Source organism: Crocodylus porosus, unplaced genomic scaffold, assembly GCF_001723895.1.
Source record: "Crocodylus porosus isolate Cpor-Errol unplaced genomic scaffold, CroPor_comp1, whole genome shotgun sequence".
Taxonomy (NCBI): Eukaryota; Metazoa; Chordata; order Crocodylia; family Crocodylidae; genus Crocodylus; species Crocodylus porosus.
In genome coordinates, this window is record NW_017728948.1 from 24,293,897 (window position 1) to 24,311,754 (window position 17,858).

The 17,858-nt window shown below is 43.4% G+C and overlaps 1 protein-coding gene across 1 annotated transcript in view; it reads right to left on the reverse strand.

Moving 5' to 3' along the window:
- SLC2A9 (solute carrier family 2 member 9) overlaps positions 1–17,858 on the reverse strand; it is a 198,671-nt gene that overhangs the window by 162,544 nt on the left and 18,269 nt on the right. The window contains exon 2 of the mRNA XM_019553389.1: positions 2,296–2,375. Within this exon, the coding sequence (XP_019408934.1) occupies positions 2,296–2,355 (60 nt within the window). The 5' untranslated portion in view covers positions 2,356–2,375. The remainder of the gene's footprint in view (positions 1–2,295; positions 2,376–17,858) is intronic.

Genomic DNA, 17,858 nt, shown 5'->3' on the forward strand with positions numbered 1-17,858 from the left:
GGGGCAAGAGGCACGCGCATGCTCATCTGGACATGCCCATTGAGTGTTAAGTTGAACATGAAACGCCTCCTTGAAATTAGCCTAGAGTCTGAACGCAGAAGGAATTATGCCAAGGTAATGTCTACAAGATTTTACCCAAGTGCACTAACTGTCCTAACTAGCAAGAGATACAAAACAGATTTCAATATATAGGGAACACTGATACAGTAGCCACACTATAGCTGGATGTTTTTACAGTCAAAACAGTCTTGATACACCCATGCTATTATTCTAGAACAGATGGTGATTATTAGATATGTAATCAGCTGGGTTAAGCAAACAACAAAATCTTTTGAGTACAGCTGTTTGTCCACCTGAAACAATGGATCATGAATCTGTGAAGCGTCTATAGCTTATTTACCCTCATGCCACAGGCACCCTTTCCCAAAAAACAGCCCTCCAAAATTAGGGTTTGTGGTCTTAGGTGGGAAAATTAGTTTATATGCCAGAGTTGAAGCATATGAATTCTGTTATGGTTGCTGAGACTATCCTTCTCTCCCAGCCAGCAAGAGAGGGGCAGAGTGCAGTTTTCAGTATTAGAGTTCTGATCCTTTCACAGTCACTGCTAAATTAGCTGCCAAAAGCTGCTGGCAATGTTAAAACAGTAGGGTGTTTCTCTTGGTTTGAGCATCAACAGTTAGGATTCAGCCAGGACTCTAGAAAAATCTTCCCCTCTCCCCATCTCTCTTCATTGCCCTGTCCCCAATACAAGGAATGTGTCTTATTTATGTGCACATGGTATGTGAGAAAATATGGCAATACAGATGTGAGTATATTTTGGAAAAGTTCCCAGTCACTACATTTATTACTGCTATTAGTATGTCAGCAGTGGAAACAGTACTGTTACAGAACTGTGAATTCCTGTTCTTTTATAACGTACATGAAGTGTGTAGCATTTTGTGTCAATAAAATATGGTAAGAGTGAAATGAACCATGAATGGCAGCTTGTCGGTGTGTTAGCTTCAAAACAGGCCAGGTAGCGTTTGGATTTTTTTGGTCTTATTTTATTTTATTGATTGATTTATTTTTTGCTCTTTTCCCAAGCACCACCAGGAGTGACTAGAAATAAAGGTCACAAGCTGGCAGAGGGTAAATTCAGATTAGACATCAGGAGGCGCTACTTCACAGTCAGGGAAGCTAGGATCTGGAACCAACTTTCAAGCGAAGTGGTGCTGGCCCCTACCCTGGGGGTCTTTAAGACAAGGCTTGACAATCACCTTGCTGGGGTCGTTTGACCCCTGTACTCTTTTCTGCCATGGCAGGGGGTCAGACTTGATCTTCTCAGGTCCCTTCCAGCCCTACCAACTATAAAACTATGAAACTATGAAACCTTGTTTAGTCATTTATACCTAAGAAAAATCTTTTTTTTATGTTTTAGTAGGAATTTACAGTGATCTGATCAGGTGTAACCGGTGACACAAGATTCAAACAAGTGAAGAATCCAGCCTCTGGAATTGCTTAATCCCTCCTGTCCCTCCTTTTTTTTTGAGAGAGAGAAAAATAAATACATGAGCAAACACCCAGATACTTTTTTTTCCTGATCCATTTTATTCACAGGGCTTATGTTCTTTGTAAAAACACAATGAAGAAGTCAACCAACATATTGGCACTGCTTATGGCTCTCACACAACTCTCCAGTTCCCTGTTCAAGAAAAACTCAGTTTACTCTTTTCTTAAATGCCTGAAAGAAGAGAAGTGTTATGCAACACTTCTGGAAGTAAGAAATCCAGGCTAAGATAGGCCATATATTTCTTGTGAAGGACTCTCATTTTTGAACTATCTGGAGCTCTATTTATAACCAATGGACCTCCAAGCGAGTGCCATCATTTGCCTCAACTGTAGTAGCACCCCCCTCCACCCCCCAGGAATGGAGATTGCTTGTTGCAGTTTAATCGCCAGTCAATTTGACCAAAACCACATTCAGTCTGTTCAAGAGTCATTATCTATATAATAGACACCACTGTGCAGGTGCACAGTAAAAATAGCCCCTGCTCCAAAAGCTTACAATCTAAAATGGATGAAGCCATCAGGATCTGAAGTGAAATATCATTACTTTTTCATTTACAGAGGAACCCAGAATCTGAATTTGCCTATGGTTGAAGATTGGGATCTCATGGTTCTCAATATCTCATGGCTATCTTCTGTGTCTTTACTCCCAAACTGATAGTGACTGTTTAATTTTGACAAAAGGTGGAAACTGGAAGAGGCATAACAGGGTGGGAGGTACAAACAAACAAAAGAAAAAAAAACACTCACCAATTTCTTTTTCACCACCTGGTTTTCTTTAATTTCACCATTTTTCTCTTTATTTGCCATCCTGTTATTTTCTTGCTAGTCTGTTAGTGATGGGGGAGGGGAGAAAAAGAACAGTTTTTAAATTACTGATCTTACATTCATAGCTGGTAAAAGCTTTCATCTGAAGTCATGTTTCACAAATTAAGAGCCAAATTCAGTAGGCATTTAAAAAAAAAAATCCATAATTAGTTCTACTGACTTAGGCTTCTCATCTCAGTTCTGATTCAGTAAGGTATTCATTAAGACAGTGATGAATTGCCCCATGTCAAAAGGGACTTAAGAACACATGCTTATTTTTACTATGCTAAAGTGCTTTCTTGAATCAGGACCTGTTTTGTTTAAAATGGTATGTTCTGATCTGTTTATGTCACACCTAGCACAATGGGGATGTGGCCCATTTGGTGTTCATAGACAGCAATTTTTATCCAAATAAAGACTAGCTGGGTCAGGCCCTTCTATGAATGGCACTGTCTGCTCCCAGTATATTCCCCTAGTGCAGAATGCAGCAGTTTGTTCACCATTGCATAGTAAAGTACTGTGCACGAGGAGAGCACCATTTCTATTGAAACCATAGGAGGACGTTAGGTAGATGGAATTACAGTACTAGTGTTCTCATGTGACTAAGACAAAGAGGTTAATACCTCATACCTCAGGGGCAGGCAATTATTTTGGGCAGAGGGCTGCTTACCCAGTTTTGGCAAGATGTCGAGGGCCGCATGGGTAGCTCTGCCCCTTGACAGGTGCCCTGCCCCATAGTCACCATCTTGGGACCAAAGTCCCAATGTCTTGGGACCAATGTCCCAGGGCCAGCATTGATGAGGCCCAGAGCAGGGCACAGGCTGGCAGGGATCTGCGAAGCCAGGCTGGGCTGCACCAGTGGGGAGAGGGAGGAGGTGGCCCGGCTCCATAGAGCCCCTGCCAGCTGGGACCCTGTAACCCTGCCGCCCTGCTCTGAGCCCTGCTGGCGCTGGCCCCAGGACACCGGTGTGGGCCCTGTTCTCCTGCTGGCTCCCTGCCCACTCACTAGTTCACAAAGAAAAAAACATTAAAAACTTGCAGTGCTCAGGTACCATTTAAGCTCCCAAGAAGAATACAGTTTCCAATCCCACTTTTGCAAACATTAAAACCAATAGAGCTACAAAAAATGTAACAGTACTAAGATTCTTGCTAAATATAGTACATATTATTGTATATTTACTTAAGCATATCTGAGCTGATTTCCAAATTAGGGTAGGAAGCATGCAAAAGTCAGCACATGGAGCAGAGTTTTGCTTCAAGAGTGAAATCTTGGCCCTACTGAAATCCATGTGTGTAACACCTTCATTTCACTGCTGGAGGTTTCCATAGTAAACACTTTTTCAGTAGCTCTTATGAAAAGTGTTTTAAAAGAAGAACTGGAGTGGCCTTCATTGAAGGACAGATATGAAATCAATAAAGGCATTTATGTGCTCAGTGTCAAAGGTCTAATTCAAGTGCACTTTGCTACATTTACAAGCACACAGTAAAAAAATGGAACCTGGAGGCTTATGTTTCATTGTAGCATTTACAACATAATAAAAAGTATACTGTTTAATAAGCCAAGATTCTTATCAGTATGTTTCATAAAAATTTCATTACCACTGAGATTTCAATTCTGCCTTAAGATATCAAATAAATAAATACTGGAATATGGAGAAGTGTTAAACTAGAGATAAAATGCAAAGCAAAATAAACAATGACACTAAGCTGGAATTTACATGACAAGAAGCATTGACACCACTGATTTAGAAATACTGCCATTTAAAAAAAATGTTTTATTGTTAGGCATTTAGAAGAAAAACAACTGGGCTACCTATGAAAGCCTGCCCATCTCTTCTGTTCTGCCCAAAGCTTCCTTTGTTGCTCTGCAGAGCTTCCCCGCTTCTGCAAATATTTTTAAAAAACCCTTCATTTGGGAATTTCCAATCATAAAATTACAGTTCCCGAAGAAAGAGTTGGAGCCACCCTGAGCTATAGCTAATTTGTGATTCAAGAGGTATTGGTATCTGAATAGCTGATTATTACAGTTCAGTGACTGCTGGGTCTGAACTGGGATTGATTGATGCAGCCTATCAGCAAGGGTGGGTAGACTCATTCAGAAACATGCAAGAGCCAACAATTCTGTATTTCTAGTAACCTCCAGCAGAACTCATAAACTACATAGCTTCCCCAAATTATCACATGCTGGCTAATCCAGTTGACTTGGATGTGGCATTGGGCTACTTATATGATTAAAGCACATAGGAATAGGACCTTGAGAACTCATCCTTTGTCAAAATATTTCATCTGAGTATGTGTGAAGGAAATTAAAGTCTGGGATTTGTATTTCTGCTATTGTTAACCATTTCATTCATTAAGGTACCATGCTGAGATACAGTTTAATCACTCTTTAACACTTGATAAATGTCATTTAAAAAATACTTTAATACTTTATGCCAGCTAAGATAATGAGAATCTAATTATGTTTTGTACTTTATCATATCAAAAGATCATACGCCCTAGCCCCAACCAGTAAATAATTATTGTGATATGATCCATGAAAAGGGTTTTCATTTTCTCATTTATTAGCCGAGGAACACAGTTTTAATGGTTCTGTGAAAATACCCAATAAGGAGTTAATTTTAACCCAGTTATAATGTATAATGTGAAAGCGCATTATTGTGCCCTATGAGGTTGAATTAGAAAATAGCAGGGAGAGAAGTTCATAGTTATATCTGGGTATAACTGTGAATCTCTCCTTTCCCTGCTATTTTCTAACTCAACAAAAGAATTGTTCTATTATTTTTATATAATAAATAAAAAAAGGAATTAAAGCTAAGAGCTAGCTAGTTCTGAGGGTGTGCCTAATGAGGTTGAGAATCAATGCCTTAGGTTGTTCCCTTTGCTTATAAAATGTAGTAACTTTAATCCTTTTAAAATCAGATCACTAATAGAGGCAGAGTTCAAACAGACTGTGATTCACTGAACTTCTTCAAAAACAAATTAATGCTGGAGCAAAAGGTCCTAATAGATTGGGGCGGGCACCTATTTTGGCTGCAGGGCCACTTAATGCGCTTTGGTGAGCTGTCGAGGCCCACAAGGATGGTCTCACCCTGGACAAGCACCCCGCACCACTGGGACCGAAAGTCCCGCCCCCAACCCCTGACCTTTGCCACTGGAAGTCCCTCCCCTTACCCTCGGAAATACTCCTTTGGGGAAGGTGGTTTGCAATCTTGGAACCAGAAAAACCCCCTCAAAATTATATACTAAAAATCAAACATCCACAATAACATTTTACATTTTATTAAAAAAAAAAGTTTGTTCTGATTTGTGTGTGTTTTCATTGTATACATAGAAATGATTGTATAATAGCCCAAAATGAAGTCTTATTCTTGTATATTGTGGGGGGAAGGGCATGGGGGATATGGATGGGTGTGGGTAGGTGTGGGTGTGGATGGGTATGGAGTTTGTGAGGGGATGTGGCGGGGTGTGGATGTGTGTGTATGTGGGGTGTGGGTGGGTATAGAGGGTTTGTGGGGTTGTGTGGGTGTGTATGTGGGTGGGTATGGGGTTTGTGGGTGGATGTAAGGTGTGTAGAGGGGGAGGGTGGCTGGGTGTGTATGTGTGGGTGTTTGTGAGTGGTGGGGTATGTACATGCAGCATTGAATGGGGCTCCCCCCAGGGGCATGTTGGTTTGAGTAGGGGGGGTGGAGGTTTTGTTGGGAGATGTAAAGCAGGGTGTGGGTGGATGCAGTGTTTGTGGGATGTGTGAATGTGTGTATAAGAGGGTATGGTTGTGAGGTTTGCAGGGGAGGGTTTGAGGGTATGGTGAGGTGTACATGGAAGCCCCCCAAGTGCACACCCCTGAGACAGTCAGCACCTGTTTCTGCTCCACAGTGGCCCACAGCCTGTACACCGTGCAGCCTTTCCCCACCACTGCCAATAGTGCACAGCCCCAGCCCACCCCACGCCTGCTCAACACCAACTGGCCATGGCTTGTCCTGCTGTCCCCTGGGCATACAGAGGGGCTGGGGCAGCTCCACAGCTGCACTGCCTTTCTAGGCAACCCAGGCTGCAGTGGCTCCTTCTAGCTGCTGCTGCCACTGGCTCCATCCCTGCTGTACTGGTGGAGATCCATGCATGCAGCCCTGACTCGGTGCACCCCTGGCCTGCTCCAGACTCGCCCATCCAGGCTGAGGAGCAGCAGCAGCAGCAGCAGCTGCTGGGCAGAAACTGTTGCTAGGTGCGGGGGAAAAAGCAGCTCCTTCCCCTTGCTGCTGCTGAGTAGTTCTTGCTGCAGCCTCCTGTAGCCTGCACTGCGCCAGGCTGCTCTGCATCTCCACTGCCATCACTGCCACTTCTGGGCTGCCCTGCAACTGCTTTGTGCTGGCACCGCCGCACTGCTGGACAATCCAGAGGTGGCTGTGATGGCGGTGGAGACACAGGGCAGCCTGGTATGACATGGGCTCTGGGCAGCTACAGCAAGAACTGTTCAACAGTGGTGAAGGGGAGGAGCCACTTTTCCCTCACGTTGAGCAACAGTTTCTGCCTGGCAGCTGACAGCTCCTGCTCAGCCTGGATGGCCGAGTCCAGAGCAGGCACAGGGTGCACCTGGTCGGGGCTGCACGCGCAGGTCCCTGCCAGTACTGTGGGGGTGGGGCCAGTGGCAGCAGTAGCCAGAAGAAGCTGCCACCACCTGGGCTGCCTAGAAAGGCAGTCCAGCTGTGGAGCCACTCCAGCCCTGCTGCTTGCCTGGGAGTGGCAGGATGCACCATGGCCGGATGGTGCCTGGGCCAGGAGAGACCAAGGGACCCTCTGCAGGCCAGACAAAACTCTTCCCTGGGCCAGTCCCATGGACTGCATTTTGCCTACCCCTGCAATAGGTACATCTCCAAGTTGGCAGCCCACCTCACTTTCCCTTTGTTCTATAACCATACTCTTTTCATGCCCATCCCATCACTATGCATGTCTTCTCTTGCTTCCCCATAATCATTTCTGACTTTAGCATGATTTCACTTTTCCTTTTTTAACTGGTACACAAGGAGCTCTCATTCTACATTTTCATTTCCAGTCTGTCAGTGACCCATTTGGTGGTGTCATGCCTATCATGGTGAAGGGAAGAGAAGTGACACCTATTTTAAAAATACTGGCAAAAATTACCTTTACTTCTGACAACATGCAGCAGAAGTACTTTGCTTCTAAAACTGCCATGTCAAGATAAGTTTGGTGCCCAAAGAGTAGAGAACATGGCAGTCAAGGAAAGCTGGTTCAGTAGAGAGTGGTCTGCCATCCAGAACTGAAGTTACAGTAGATAGTGTGATAAAATAAATATAGCTGTTTTATCACAGCTGAAATGCTTCTGCTTTGCAGAAGAAGAAAAAACTAGATGATGGCATGCAGTATTGGCATTCACTCACTTTGTAGGAGACAACTTTGAGGTGTTCCAGCAGGTGGGGAAAGGGGGGGAAAAAAGCATCTGAAATGATGTTCACAGTTCTGTAATTTGTGGGCACTTGTACGCTGAGGTTGTTTCAGTGCACTATAATTACAATGTGTCAGAGCAGACTCAATTAATTGAATCTGCTGGACTCCAGACTGACTCCAGCGTCACATGTATCAGTGTCCCTGCACTGAAAATGGTGGTGGGGGTGCTTCAACTAAAACTCATTCAATGAACTTTAGCTAAAGTGCCCGCACTGCCGTTTTTCAGCGTGGGGATGCCAATACACGTGACGCTCTGGGTGCTTTAATTATACTGGCTGCCAGAGCCACTGTAATTAAAGTGTGTGTGTCCCCCTTCCCCTACCTCCCAGAGTATGTATATGAACACCCTGTGTGTTGGATCATTTAGGCCCATGGAAGACATTACACTTAAATACTAATCCAGACAGAAGTTTAGGGGATTAAATGGTAACACAAAAGGGATACCATCCACAAAAATATTACACAAAAAGTAATATTTTTGTGGCTAACCCATCTTGCCTTAAATTGAATGGTTGGTAGGGTTAGGACCACACAAGGAATCAAACTGGTCCTGCTGTGGTGCCTGCCAGCCAACCATCAGCTCAGTATGGGGACTGCACCAGGGCCTGTTCGAACACTGGTGCAGTTGAGGAGCCAGCTGACAATCAACTGTTTGGTCACCCAGCTTTCAACTTGCTGGCATGGGATTATGATCCCAGGCTCCCCCTATACTGGCCAGTCAGGAACAATTGGGATCTGATTTCTGATCTCCAAATTGTGTATCCTGCCATGCACATGTGACATGGCAGAAATGTGATTGTTGGGATCAGGAATCAGATCCCATCATGCCTGTAAATGAATGTTTGTCAGCATCCTTAGTCTCTGCAACACAGCATTTTAATACCCAGCTCTTAGACCCCAACCCCCAAACTGTTGATGGCCAAAACCTTGAATTAGGAATAGCTCCCTAAACAGTGCCTGGGGGTGTGGATCGGTGCCTTAGAATAGGATCTGCACTGAACAACACAAAGAGCTGTGAACCATGCACACTTGGTAACAGGGAAAGACTGAGAAGAGAAATGCATCTGAGATCCCATAGCTGTCCAGCAGCTTAGGCAACTTGCTCTGAGCTGGTGAGTGGGGCTTCTCTTTACTCAGAATTCACAGCATAGGACCCTTTTCTAAAGGTCAATGTCTAAAAGCCCTTTCTTTCAAAAAGCAAATAGGGGAGGAGCTTTTCTTCCTAAAGAAGTTGTAGTGCCCCTCTTTTCAAGCATGCATCCAAGACATGGGAGACCTACAGTAAAACAGCCATTGGACGAAGATAAAGATAATGAACAGCCCTTGGAACAGGAACTGGAACTCAGAAATCTGTCCACACAAGAGAAAGTACCCTAACCACTGGGATACTGAATCGTGCTCACTTTTTGCAGCATTCCCCTCACATACACAGATGCACAAAGAATCATTCATTCTTTTCTGCAAAGTGGAGTGTTTCCTCACCCCAGAGTAGATCGTGGTCTGGTGTTTAGGGTACTCTCCTGGGAGATGTGGGCTGGAATCCCCTTGGGCAAAAAGGAAGCGAATCTGGGTGGCTCAACTGAGTGAATGCTCTAAGCACTCAGCTATCATACAAAAAGTGAGTGGGCATTATCTTCATTATTTAAAATCCCCCATGCATTTTGAAGGAAGCATGATCTAACAGGTATCTTCAGAACATGCCACTGGACAGGAGACTGACAGATATTCTTGAGTGGTCTTCAGCAGCAGCTAGGTGAGCTGTCAAGCCCTGTCAAAACTGAGGTAGAAACAGTTTTTTAGGTGCCTGAAGAACTTTAAGGTCATGAACTAAAGCATCCACAAACTTAGGTGCCTGCAGTATTAAGCAGCAATGCAAGCGCTGATGTTCAAGACTTGGACTTGGACTTAGGGACCTAAAACGGGGTTTAGGTGGAATTTAGGCACCTGTTGGCTCCAGCTGTGTGTGCTTTCAAAAGTACAATGTGTCCTCAAAGAAAACCTCACTAAATACCAGTAAATTTTTAGTGAAAATGAAAAATACGGTCTTCCAGAGAATTCTCTCCCTACCATCCTCTCTACAAAAAATATACTTACTCATGACAAGAATCCAGAAAAAAAATATATTTGTTTCAATAAAGCAGATCCAAAAGTTGACCCCCCGCCCCCTCCCCCCCGGTATCCTGATCAAACGCAAAGATTGCAAGAGCCCCTACTCCACCTCATTCTGAATTTTGGTTAAGTTAGCTCTCATCATGCATCCAGTGCTCCAAACAGTGACAACTGGATGTTGATTTTGTTTCTTCATTAGTATAATTCCATGCTTATGAAGGGGGTTAAATTAATAGTTCTATGTATCTATTCAACAGGATCCAATCAAAAGGTACAGCACAGACAGAAACCATGCAAACGTCTCCTGTGCTGTCTAGGGTAGGTGCTTGAAATCAGATGAAACCTCCTTTGAAGTCAGTCTCCAGCCTAATACAGCTGTTAGTCCCATTACCTTGCAATGCAGTGTTATGTACTAATAACTCTTCTGGTGCTTTAAGTCCTATTTAGCTTGTATGCCATTGTTCTGAATATCAAAAATAATTGTAATCCCGTGTGTGCAAAAATTTGGAATGTGTCTATGTCAGAACAAAATTAAGACTTTAAAACGCTTTTTCCAAAAAGAAAAAGAGAAACACCCTTCTCAACCTAAACAATAGCCTGGTGGTTAGGGTACTCCACTGGCACATGTTAACTGCTGCTACACCTGCTTTAGACCAGGGACTTGAATTTGGGTCTCTCCTTCATGCCTGTTGAATCTGTAACCGTTAGACCCTTATTCCTTGGAGTCTCAGAACAGCAGAGACTCCCTATGCCTAAAGAAGGGTGATAGCGCCTGAAAGCTTGCTGAGAACTGTTTTCCAACTACTCAGTTGGTCTAATAAAATATATCACTTCTACTCAAAGAACCTTGCCTGCCATTAGACTATTTTTGAGTCTCTTCCTCTGACCAGAAGTTCTGAGAAACTTTCCCCACTTAAATTTTTATTAATAAATTCGTGTGGAAAATTTCAAATTTTGACTAATTAGTGCTTTCCAGTGGCAGGGGAAGCAGGGGGAGGGGAAGGGGTGAATGGACTTTTAGTAAAAAAATTCCAATCTCTACTATTAACTACCCCTGTTTGAATCAGGGCATAAATGTTTAATTTGGCATAGCATACTTCTACAGTATGTGCCAGTATGCAAATTCTAGTATCAACACAACACAAATAAACATACAGCTTCAAAAAGAAAACATTTTCAGAAGCAGTTAGTAAATATTATGAAAGAGATTTTTGTTTTTATGTCTCAAAATCAGTCAAATCAATTTATTTATCTGAATTTTATTGTCAGAGACGATATTTTAGTACTATCCAGACCACATTTTCTTTCTTACTATCTTCAAGGTTTTTCTTGATTTCCCTCATGTAACAAAAAGCCATGAATTTCAATCCAGAGGGAAAATATGAGTTAATATGGACATGTACTTTAGTTAGAGGAGAGACAGACTACGTAAAAATGGTAGGGTTCAGTATTGTTTACACAGGAGTTGGTGTCCCATGGGTGCTGAGAGCTCATTCAATTTAGAATTTCATAAGATAGTTTTTCCTATATAAAAAGAAACATTTTTAACTCACTGGGGGGTAAAAAGTTTTTAATCTTAATATCATCCTTACATTTCCTAAAGTGAAACACCAGATACAAATGAATGAATACAACAAGCCGAAAACTCAGAACATTACTTACCACTTATCCAAGGTGTTCTTCACTGTCAATGCCACATGAAATTTAGCCCCTCTTAAATACACCCAGGCTACCAAAAATTTATATATTGCATTGGAGGTGCAGCATGCTCTGCTAAGACATTACAGTTCAATCATTAAACTGACTAATCCCACCATTAAACTCTCCACCCGTTGATAAGCAATAAATCATTAACAGTAATAAAGTCTATTCACTTTTGCAACTACTAGTTAGCAAACATCACACCAAACAAATGTCTATTGTTCAGTCTAAAGTAGTTGTGACATTACTTGGCTTCCCCAATATTCACATTTTCTCAGCAGAGATTTGCTTTTGCTATTTGTCACAGAGCTTGGAATCTTCCCTTCCTTCATTTAAGCCAATGCATATTCAAATACGGGTACCTACATTGAAGCACTTAAAATCCATGCTTTGATACCTAAATTTCCTTTCCTTTAAGCATTCTACTCGAAATGAGTTGCATTGTATGAGAACCAGTGACACCCCTAAACCTTAACAGACTATAAGAAAAACACTTATTTTGGTTAAGATATTTTTTCCTACTGTTTTCTAAATTCATAGACCAGACATACATCAGATGGTATCGTAAATGAATGCAATAGCCCCAGAAGACTTAAAAGAATGCTGACTCGCACCTGATGAATTGGTTGTCTAATAAGAGAGGATTCCAAGCCACTATTTATAGCCTGTGCCAAACAAGCTATGGACGAGGACAAAACTGGAAGAGCCCTGCCTTTTCTTTAGTGAAGTTCCTCCACTGAAAAAGGTAAGTTTTTAACCCGGTATCAGGGTAACAGAATATACTAGGGCATAGCTAGGGATAACATGGTTTGTGGGCTGGATTTGACCTGCCAGCTGACTATCCAGCCCACAGTGCTCCACTTGGGGCCAAGCCCCACCTGCTTCCTCTAGGGCAGCCTGCAGTGTGCTCCTGCTCCCCTTAGCTCCAGCAGGAGCTACCCAGCTGCCCGCCTGGAGTGGCACAGCAGGGGCAGGAGTAGAAGAAGGAGGGAAGGGGAGCAGAGCAGCAGCCACAGGGGAAACAGCCCTGCTGGAAGCTGTGTGACCTGTGGGGCTGTTCCGCTCTCCTCGCCTCCAGCCACAACTCCTGCTCCTGTTCCTGCCCCTGCTGCCCCACTCTGGGTGGGTGGGCAGGGAGGAAACTTCAGACAGTTGGCTCCTTCCCCAGTGCGTCGGGCTTTGGCTCTGGCTCCCAGCCTCCTGCCATCTGTTCCACCTACCCAGAGATGGCTGCTTATTGTGTTGGGTGGGCAGAGTGGATGGAAGGCAGCTGGGAGCTGGAGCTGAAGCTCCATGTGCTGGAGCAGAAGCAGCTTGGCTGAAGCTTCTCCTTGTCTGCCCAGAGTGGCACAGCAGGGACAAGAGCAGGATCAGCAGCCACAGCTGCAGCTGCAGGCAAGAGGAGCAGAGCAGCACCCAGCTGGCTACAGCCACATTGGGAATAGCCCTGCCAGAAGAAGTTTCACACTGGCTGGGGCCTGGGCCAGAGCCAGCACCAAGCAGGGCTTTGTCCCATGCGGAGCACCAGAGGGACAGCCAGAGACTGGGAGACCTCTGCTGCATGCACCCCCAACCTTTCCTCCCTCCCTTTACCCCTGGCTGGCTCCCAGGCAGCCCCCCACACATGTGCACAGGCGCCTTCCACACACCCCATGCACCCCCTGCCCACAGGGCAGGGCATACAGGCAATGGATCTCAGCCCATGACAGTTCTTCAAAACTCCATATGTGGCCCTTGGGCCCAAATAATTGACCATCCCTACACTAGGGGATACTTACTCTTCTCTGCTTCTTCTCTCTGCCATATACCTTTCCTTTGCCAAATTAGGCTCATTGGGCATTTACACCTGTACTCCAGGAGTGGAGCAGAGGCAGAGGAGGAGGCGATCTAATCAAAGCACCTGGAGCTTCTCATGCATCAGCATCCCCACACTGAGAAATAGTGACAGAGGTGCTTTAACTAAAGCTTGTCAAACAAGCTTTATTTAAAGTGCCGCCACTGTCATTTTTCATCTCAGTGATGCTGATACATGTGACGCTGGAGTCTGCTGTAATTCCAGCGTGTCAGAGCAGCCTCACTGTACATGTATAGGTACCCATTAACATTATCCTTCAAGAATTTCAGAGCCTGTAACCACTCCCTATGGGTTTCTCTAAATGCAAGGGGCCTGATTTCCAGGGATGCTGAATATTTGCAGTTACTGATAATTTCAGCTACAATGCTGGGTGCTCAAGCCCCTGAAAGTCAAGACCCTAGATCAGTGATTCCCAACCTTGTTTATACTGTGGACCAGCACAGGAGTGGGATGGGGTGCACGGAGCTGGCTGCCTCCCTCCTGGGGCTACCCTGCCGCCCAGCTTTAACCCCACACATGACTGCCGGCGGTGGAAGCCACTCACCCAGGTGGACAGACAGAGGTCTGAGCAGGGGGCTTATGCCACAACCTGGCAACCAACCCTTTGTGGCTGCAGCTGTGGCCCAGTGGTTGGGGACCTCTGCCCTCGATTTCAAGATAGTTTCTTTGTTAACAAATAAAATACTTCAAATTTCATTATACCTTATCAGTAACTACTATTTAGGAGCAAAGATGGCAGAATTGCACCTTTAAGGGAAAAAAGCTCCCAAAACTGGGCCAATCACCAATTTAATTTGAAGATGGTTTGGTATAAAAGGATCTTTCTTGGTTAACTCTGGGTTTTATTCTTTAAAAGTATTAGAAGTAATAGTAAATTTAAATTATGGAGACTCTGTAGAGCAGGGGTACTCAACCCCAGGCCAGATGCAGCCTTCAGAGCTGTGTCATCCAACCCATGGAACTTCCCAGTCATCTAGAAATTTGGTGGGGGGATTGCTGGTAGGATTAATTGCCAATTCCCTGCTGCCAAATTTCTGGAGCCCTGTGGGATGGATAACATGGCTGTATGCACTAGGGTGGCCAGATAGAGGTGCACAGGGGCAAGCCAGCATGTGGTCACATCCAGAAGTGGAGAGTAAAACTAATGTTCTGGATTACACCCATAGACCATTCATCAACCCATTGGGACAGAAGGTTGGGCACCACTGCTGTGGAGCATACAGATTTCCCCCACCTCCTTTAAGTTAGTCTTTGTTAAGGTATCATGGGGCCTTTTGATATAAATGTCAAAAACATCTAAATGTTTTGTATTAATTATTACATATTTTAATACAGTACAGCAAGGTAATAATGATTAAGGATTACGCACTCATTTCCTTGTCTTCCTAAGGAGTTTATTGCTATGTGGACTTTAGGTAAATATATAGCCTCTTGGCTCACCACACAAACATCAAACTTTCCCCAACTGCTGCAGTTAGACTAGATATCCCCAGAGTTATGGTATATTTGGATCAGAGCAGAATATCCCCAATCCTTATTAAAACAATATTTCTACAATAAGTACCCAGGAATACCAAAATCACTTCTTCATTGAGATTTAAAATAGTTATGCAAGCTCACAAAATTCTGACAATAAGAAATTGAGATTTATTAGAAGGCAGATAGCGTGAGGTCTGAGTATTTCACAATGCCTCTTAAAACCACATTGTATCATTCTACAATGTTGGGCATTTGATTATTTGTAGGACTAACTACTAAACTTTTTCCACCAAACTCTACATAGGAAGTTTTGGTTGATCAGTTAATTTGGTTGTACTCCAAGGTATTAAAAATACCATTTTCATATGACTACTTTCTGTTATTGCTAGCCCACATACTTTTAGTAGTCAGAGATAGTTTCATAGTTTCTAGGGTCGGAAGGGACCTGAGTAGATCATCTAGTCTGACCCCCTGCCATGACAGGAAAGAGTACTGGGGTCAAACAACCCAAGCAAGGTGTCTTGGGAACTTTTCTATTCAATCCTTTCTTAAATCTAACCTGAATAAATAATGCCCTACTACTTGTAATTCATGACCTATGTATCATGACAAAATTAACTAGCAAATATGATCTACCATATTTACTCATCATTTAAAATGGGGGGTGGGGAGAGGGAAACCCCTCATCTTAGAATCAAATACAAGGGGAAGAAGGGATCAACTTCCTGCCTCCCTGCAGTTGTGCGGGCAGTTTAATTAAAGATGACCCTCCAACAATTAGATTCTATATGTGAAAATTATACCAAATTTATATATTTTTTCATGTATAGAATCTAATTGCTGGGGAGGTGGGTCATCTTAAATTCAGAGTCATCTTCGATTCAAGTAAATACAATTTTTTTTAGTGTATGGTTATGTCCTTGTTCCAGTGCCACCATTATTTAAGCACTGGCCATGTCATGGAAGGAGGCAGAATATCTCTTATCACTAGATGTTCCTATTGTACAAGTTAGAGTGAATAAAGTTAATTAGGGTAGGGAAGTACGCAGTCCATCTGTCCCTGTTTTATGTAATACCAGATAGACTGAAAGCTATAATTCAAAGTGTTCAGTCTGGTCTGTGTCATTGGATGCGAATTAAAAGCAATTGTATTTACAAAAATATTAAAAAAACCTGTTCTTTGCATAATTTAAGCATGGGATTTATAGGAAAGGGCCACAAATTGGAAGGCAGAAATCTTTTCTCCTTGTACCCTCACCTGGCCTCTAAATAGTGAGGTTTACCTGAAAAAAATTAGAAATAGAAAAGGGAGAGCACTGAATGAAGCATTTTCTTAAATTAGAGGACACATCCCTTGTTAAGAAGAAAAGTGGTGTAGTGATTAGAACATTAGCTTGGAATTCAGGTGCCCTGATTTCATTCTGTGCTCTATGACCAGCATGTGTGTGTATGTGTCTTATGCAGAATTTAGGAATCTAGATCTGAGTCAGCAAACATCTGCTGAGTTGCCAAACTTTGTAGGTACTTTACTTTTTTTTAGCTTAAAGGTTGTAAGTGTCTAGAATTGTGTCTGCCTATTGGAAGTGTTGGCTTAGAAATGGTATTTAAAGGTTTGTTTTGGGGAATTGGCTTATAGGTATAGATATTATAATGATTCAAGATGGGCAGCAGGGGTTAACTGATTTCTAAGAAGCCTGGGTCTCACACACAAAGTTTGTCATGGCCCTGGAAGCAGACAGGCTGTCTAAAACAACAAGGCCAATGGATACAAACAGTCTGGGAACCAAGGGAGTATATACCATACTGTCCATAACATGAGAGAGAGTGACACCAGCTAACAAGGCCCCAGAGCTGGATGGGAGGGAGGGCCCCTCCTCCTCCTCCCCAAGAGGGGTCCTCATCGCCATCCCTGTGCCCTGAAAAGGGTCCCCGAGGCCACCTTGGACAGAGGGCATACATACTATCAACCCATCTCATGCACTCCACTGGAGGGGGATATGTGGCCCTTGGTATCTCACCTCTGGACTGCTAACACCTAAGAGAAAGAGCCTCAGAATGAAGCCTGCAACCTGGCCATATGTACTTTGACTCTGATGACAGCCCTAGGATTTGGTAGATATATAGAATTATTTGATTGTTTTTATTGTTTCATATCTGTTATGACTATGTATTGATAAATTTGTCTATTATTGAATGGAAAGGTCACGGTCAGTCTGAGCGTGGGAACAAGATTTCTGGGTCCTAAATTCAGAGCCAACAGGAAGCATGATGAAAAGTGGTGGGTAGTGGGAAGAAGACCAAGACATCAGCACCAGGAGTCAATGCTGGGGGTAGAGGCACAAAAATAGGTTACTGATCCAGCCACTGACACTGCCCCATGCTCTGCTTCTTCCCATGGTGTTCAAGCGTCCAGTTACCCCTCTGCTGCCTATGCCAAAAATTGTCTCTATCTTGAATAAGCTGAGTAGCTCAGCAACTGGTTCATAACCAAACCCACATGGGATTCAAAAACAAGGTGTACTTCTGCTTAACTCTCAAGGAGCACAATCTGGCAAGCACTCTCAGAGCATGCTCAGAACAGAAATACAATTTGATTCCTCACAAATTGCAGTAACAGTTTCAATTTCCTATTCCTCTAAAAGAAATATTCAGGTTTCTACTCCTCTATTCCTCCAAAAGAGAAGTTAAGGTTCTAGTAATGGGGAGTCTGAAGATTTCAATGTAGATTGCAAATAGGACTCCTAAAAACTGACTAGTCTTCTGTTATCCCCCAAACTTGTGTTGATTCTCTTCATCATCCCCACAAGCTGATCACCTTCACCATCCGCCGTAAAGCTGGCAAGTCAGTCAGCAACACAGAAGTCCTTGACTTCAGAAAAGCCGACTTTGACAAGCTCAA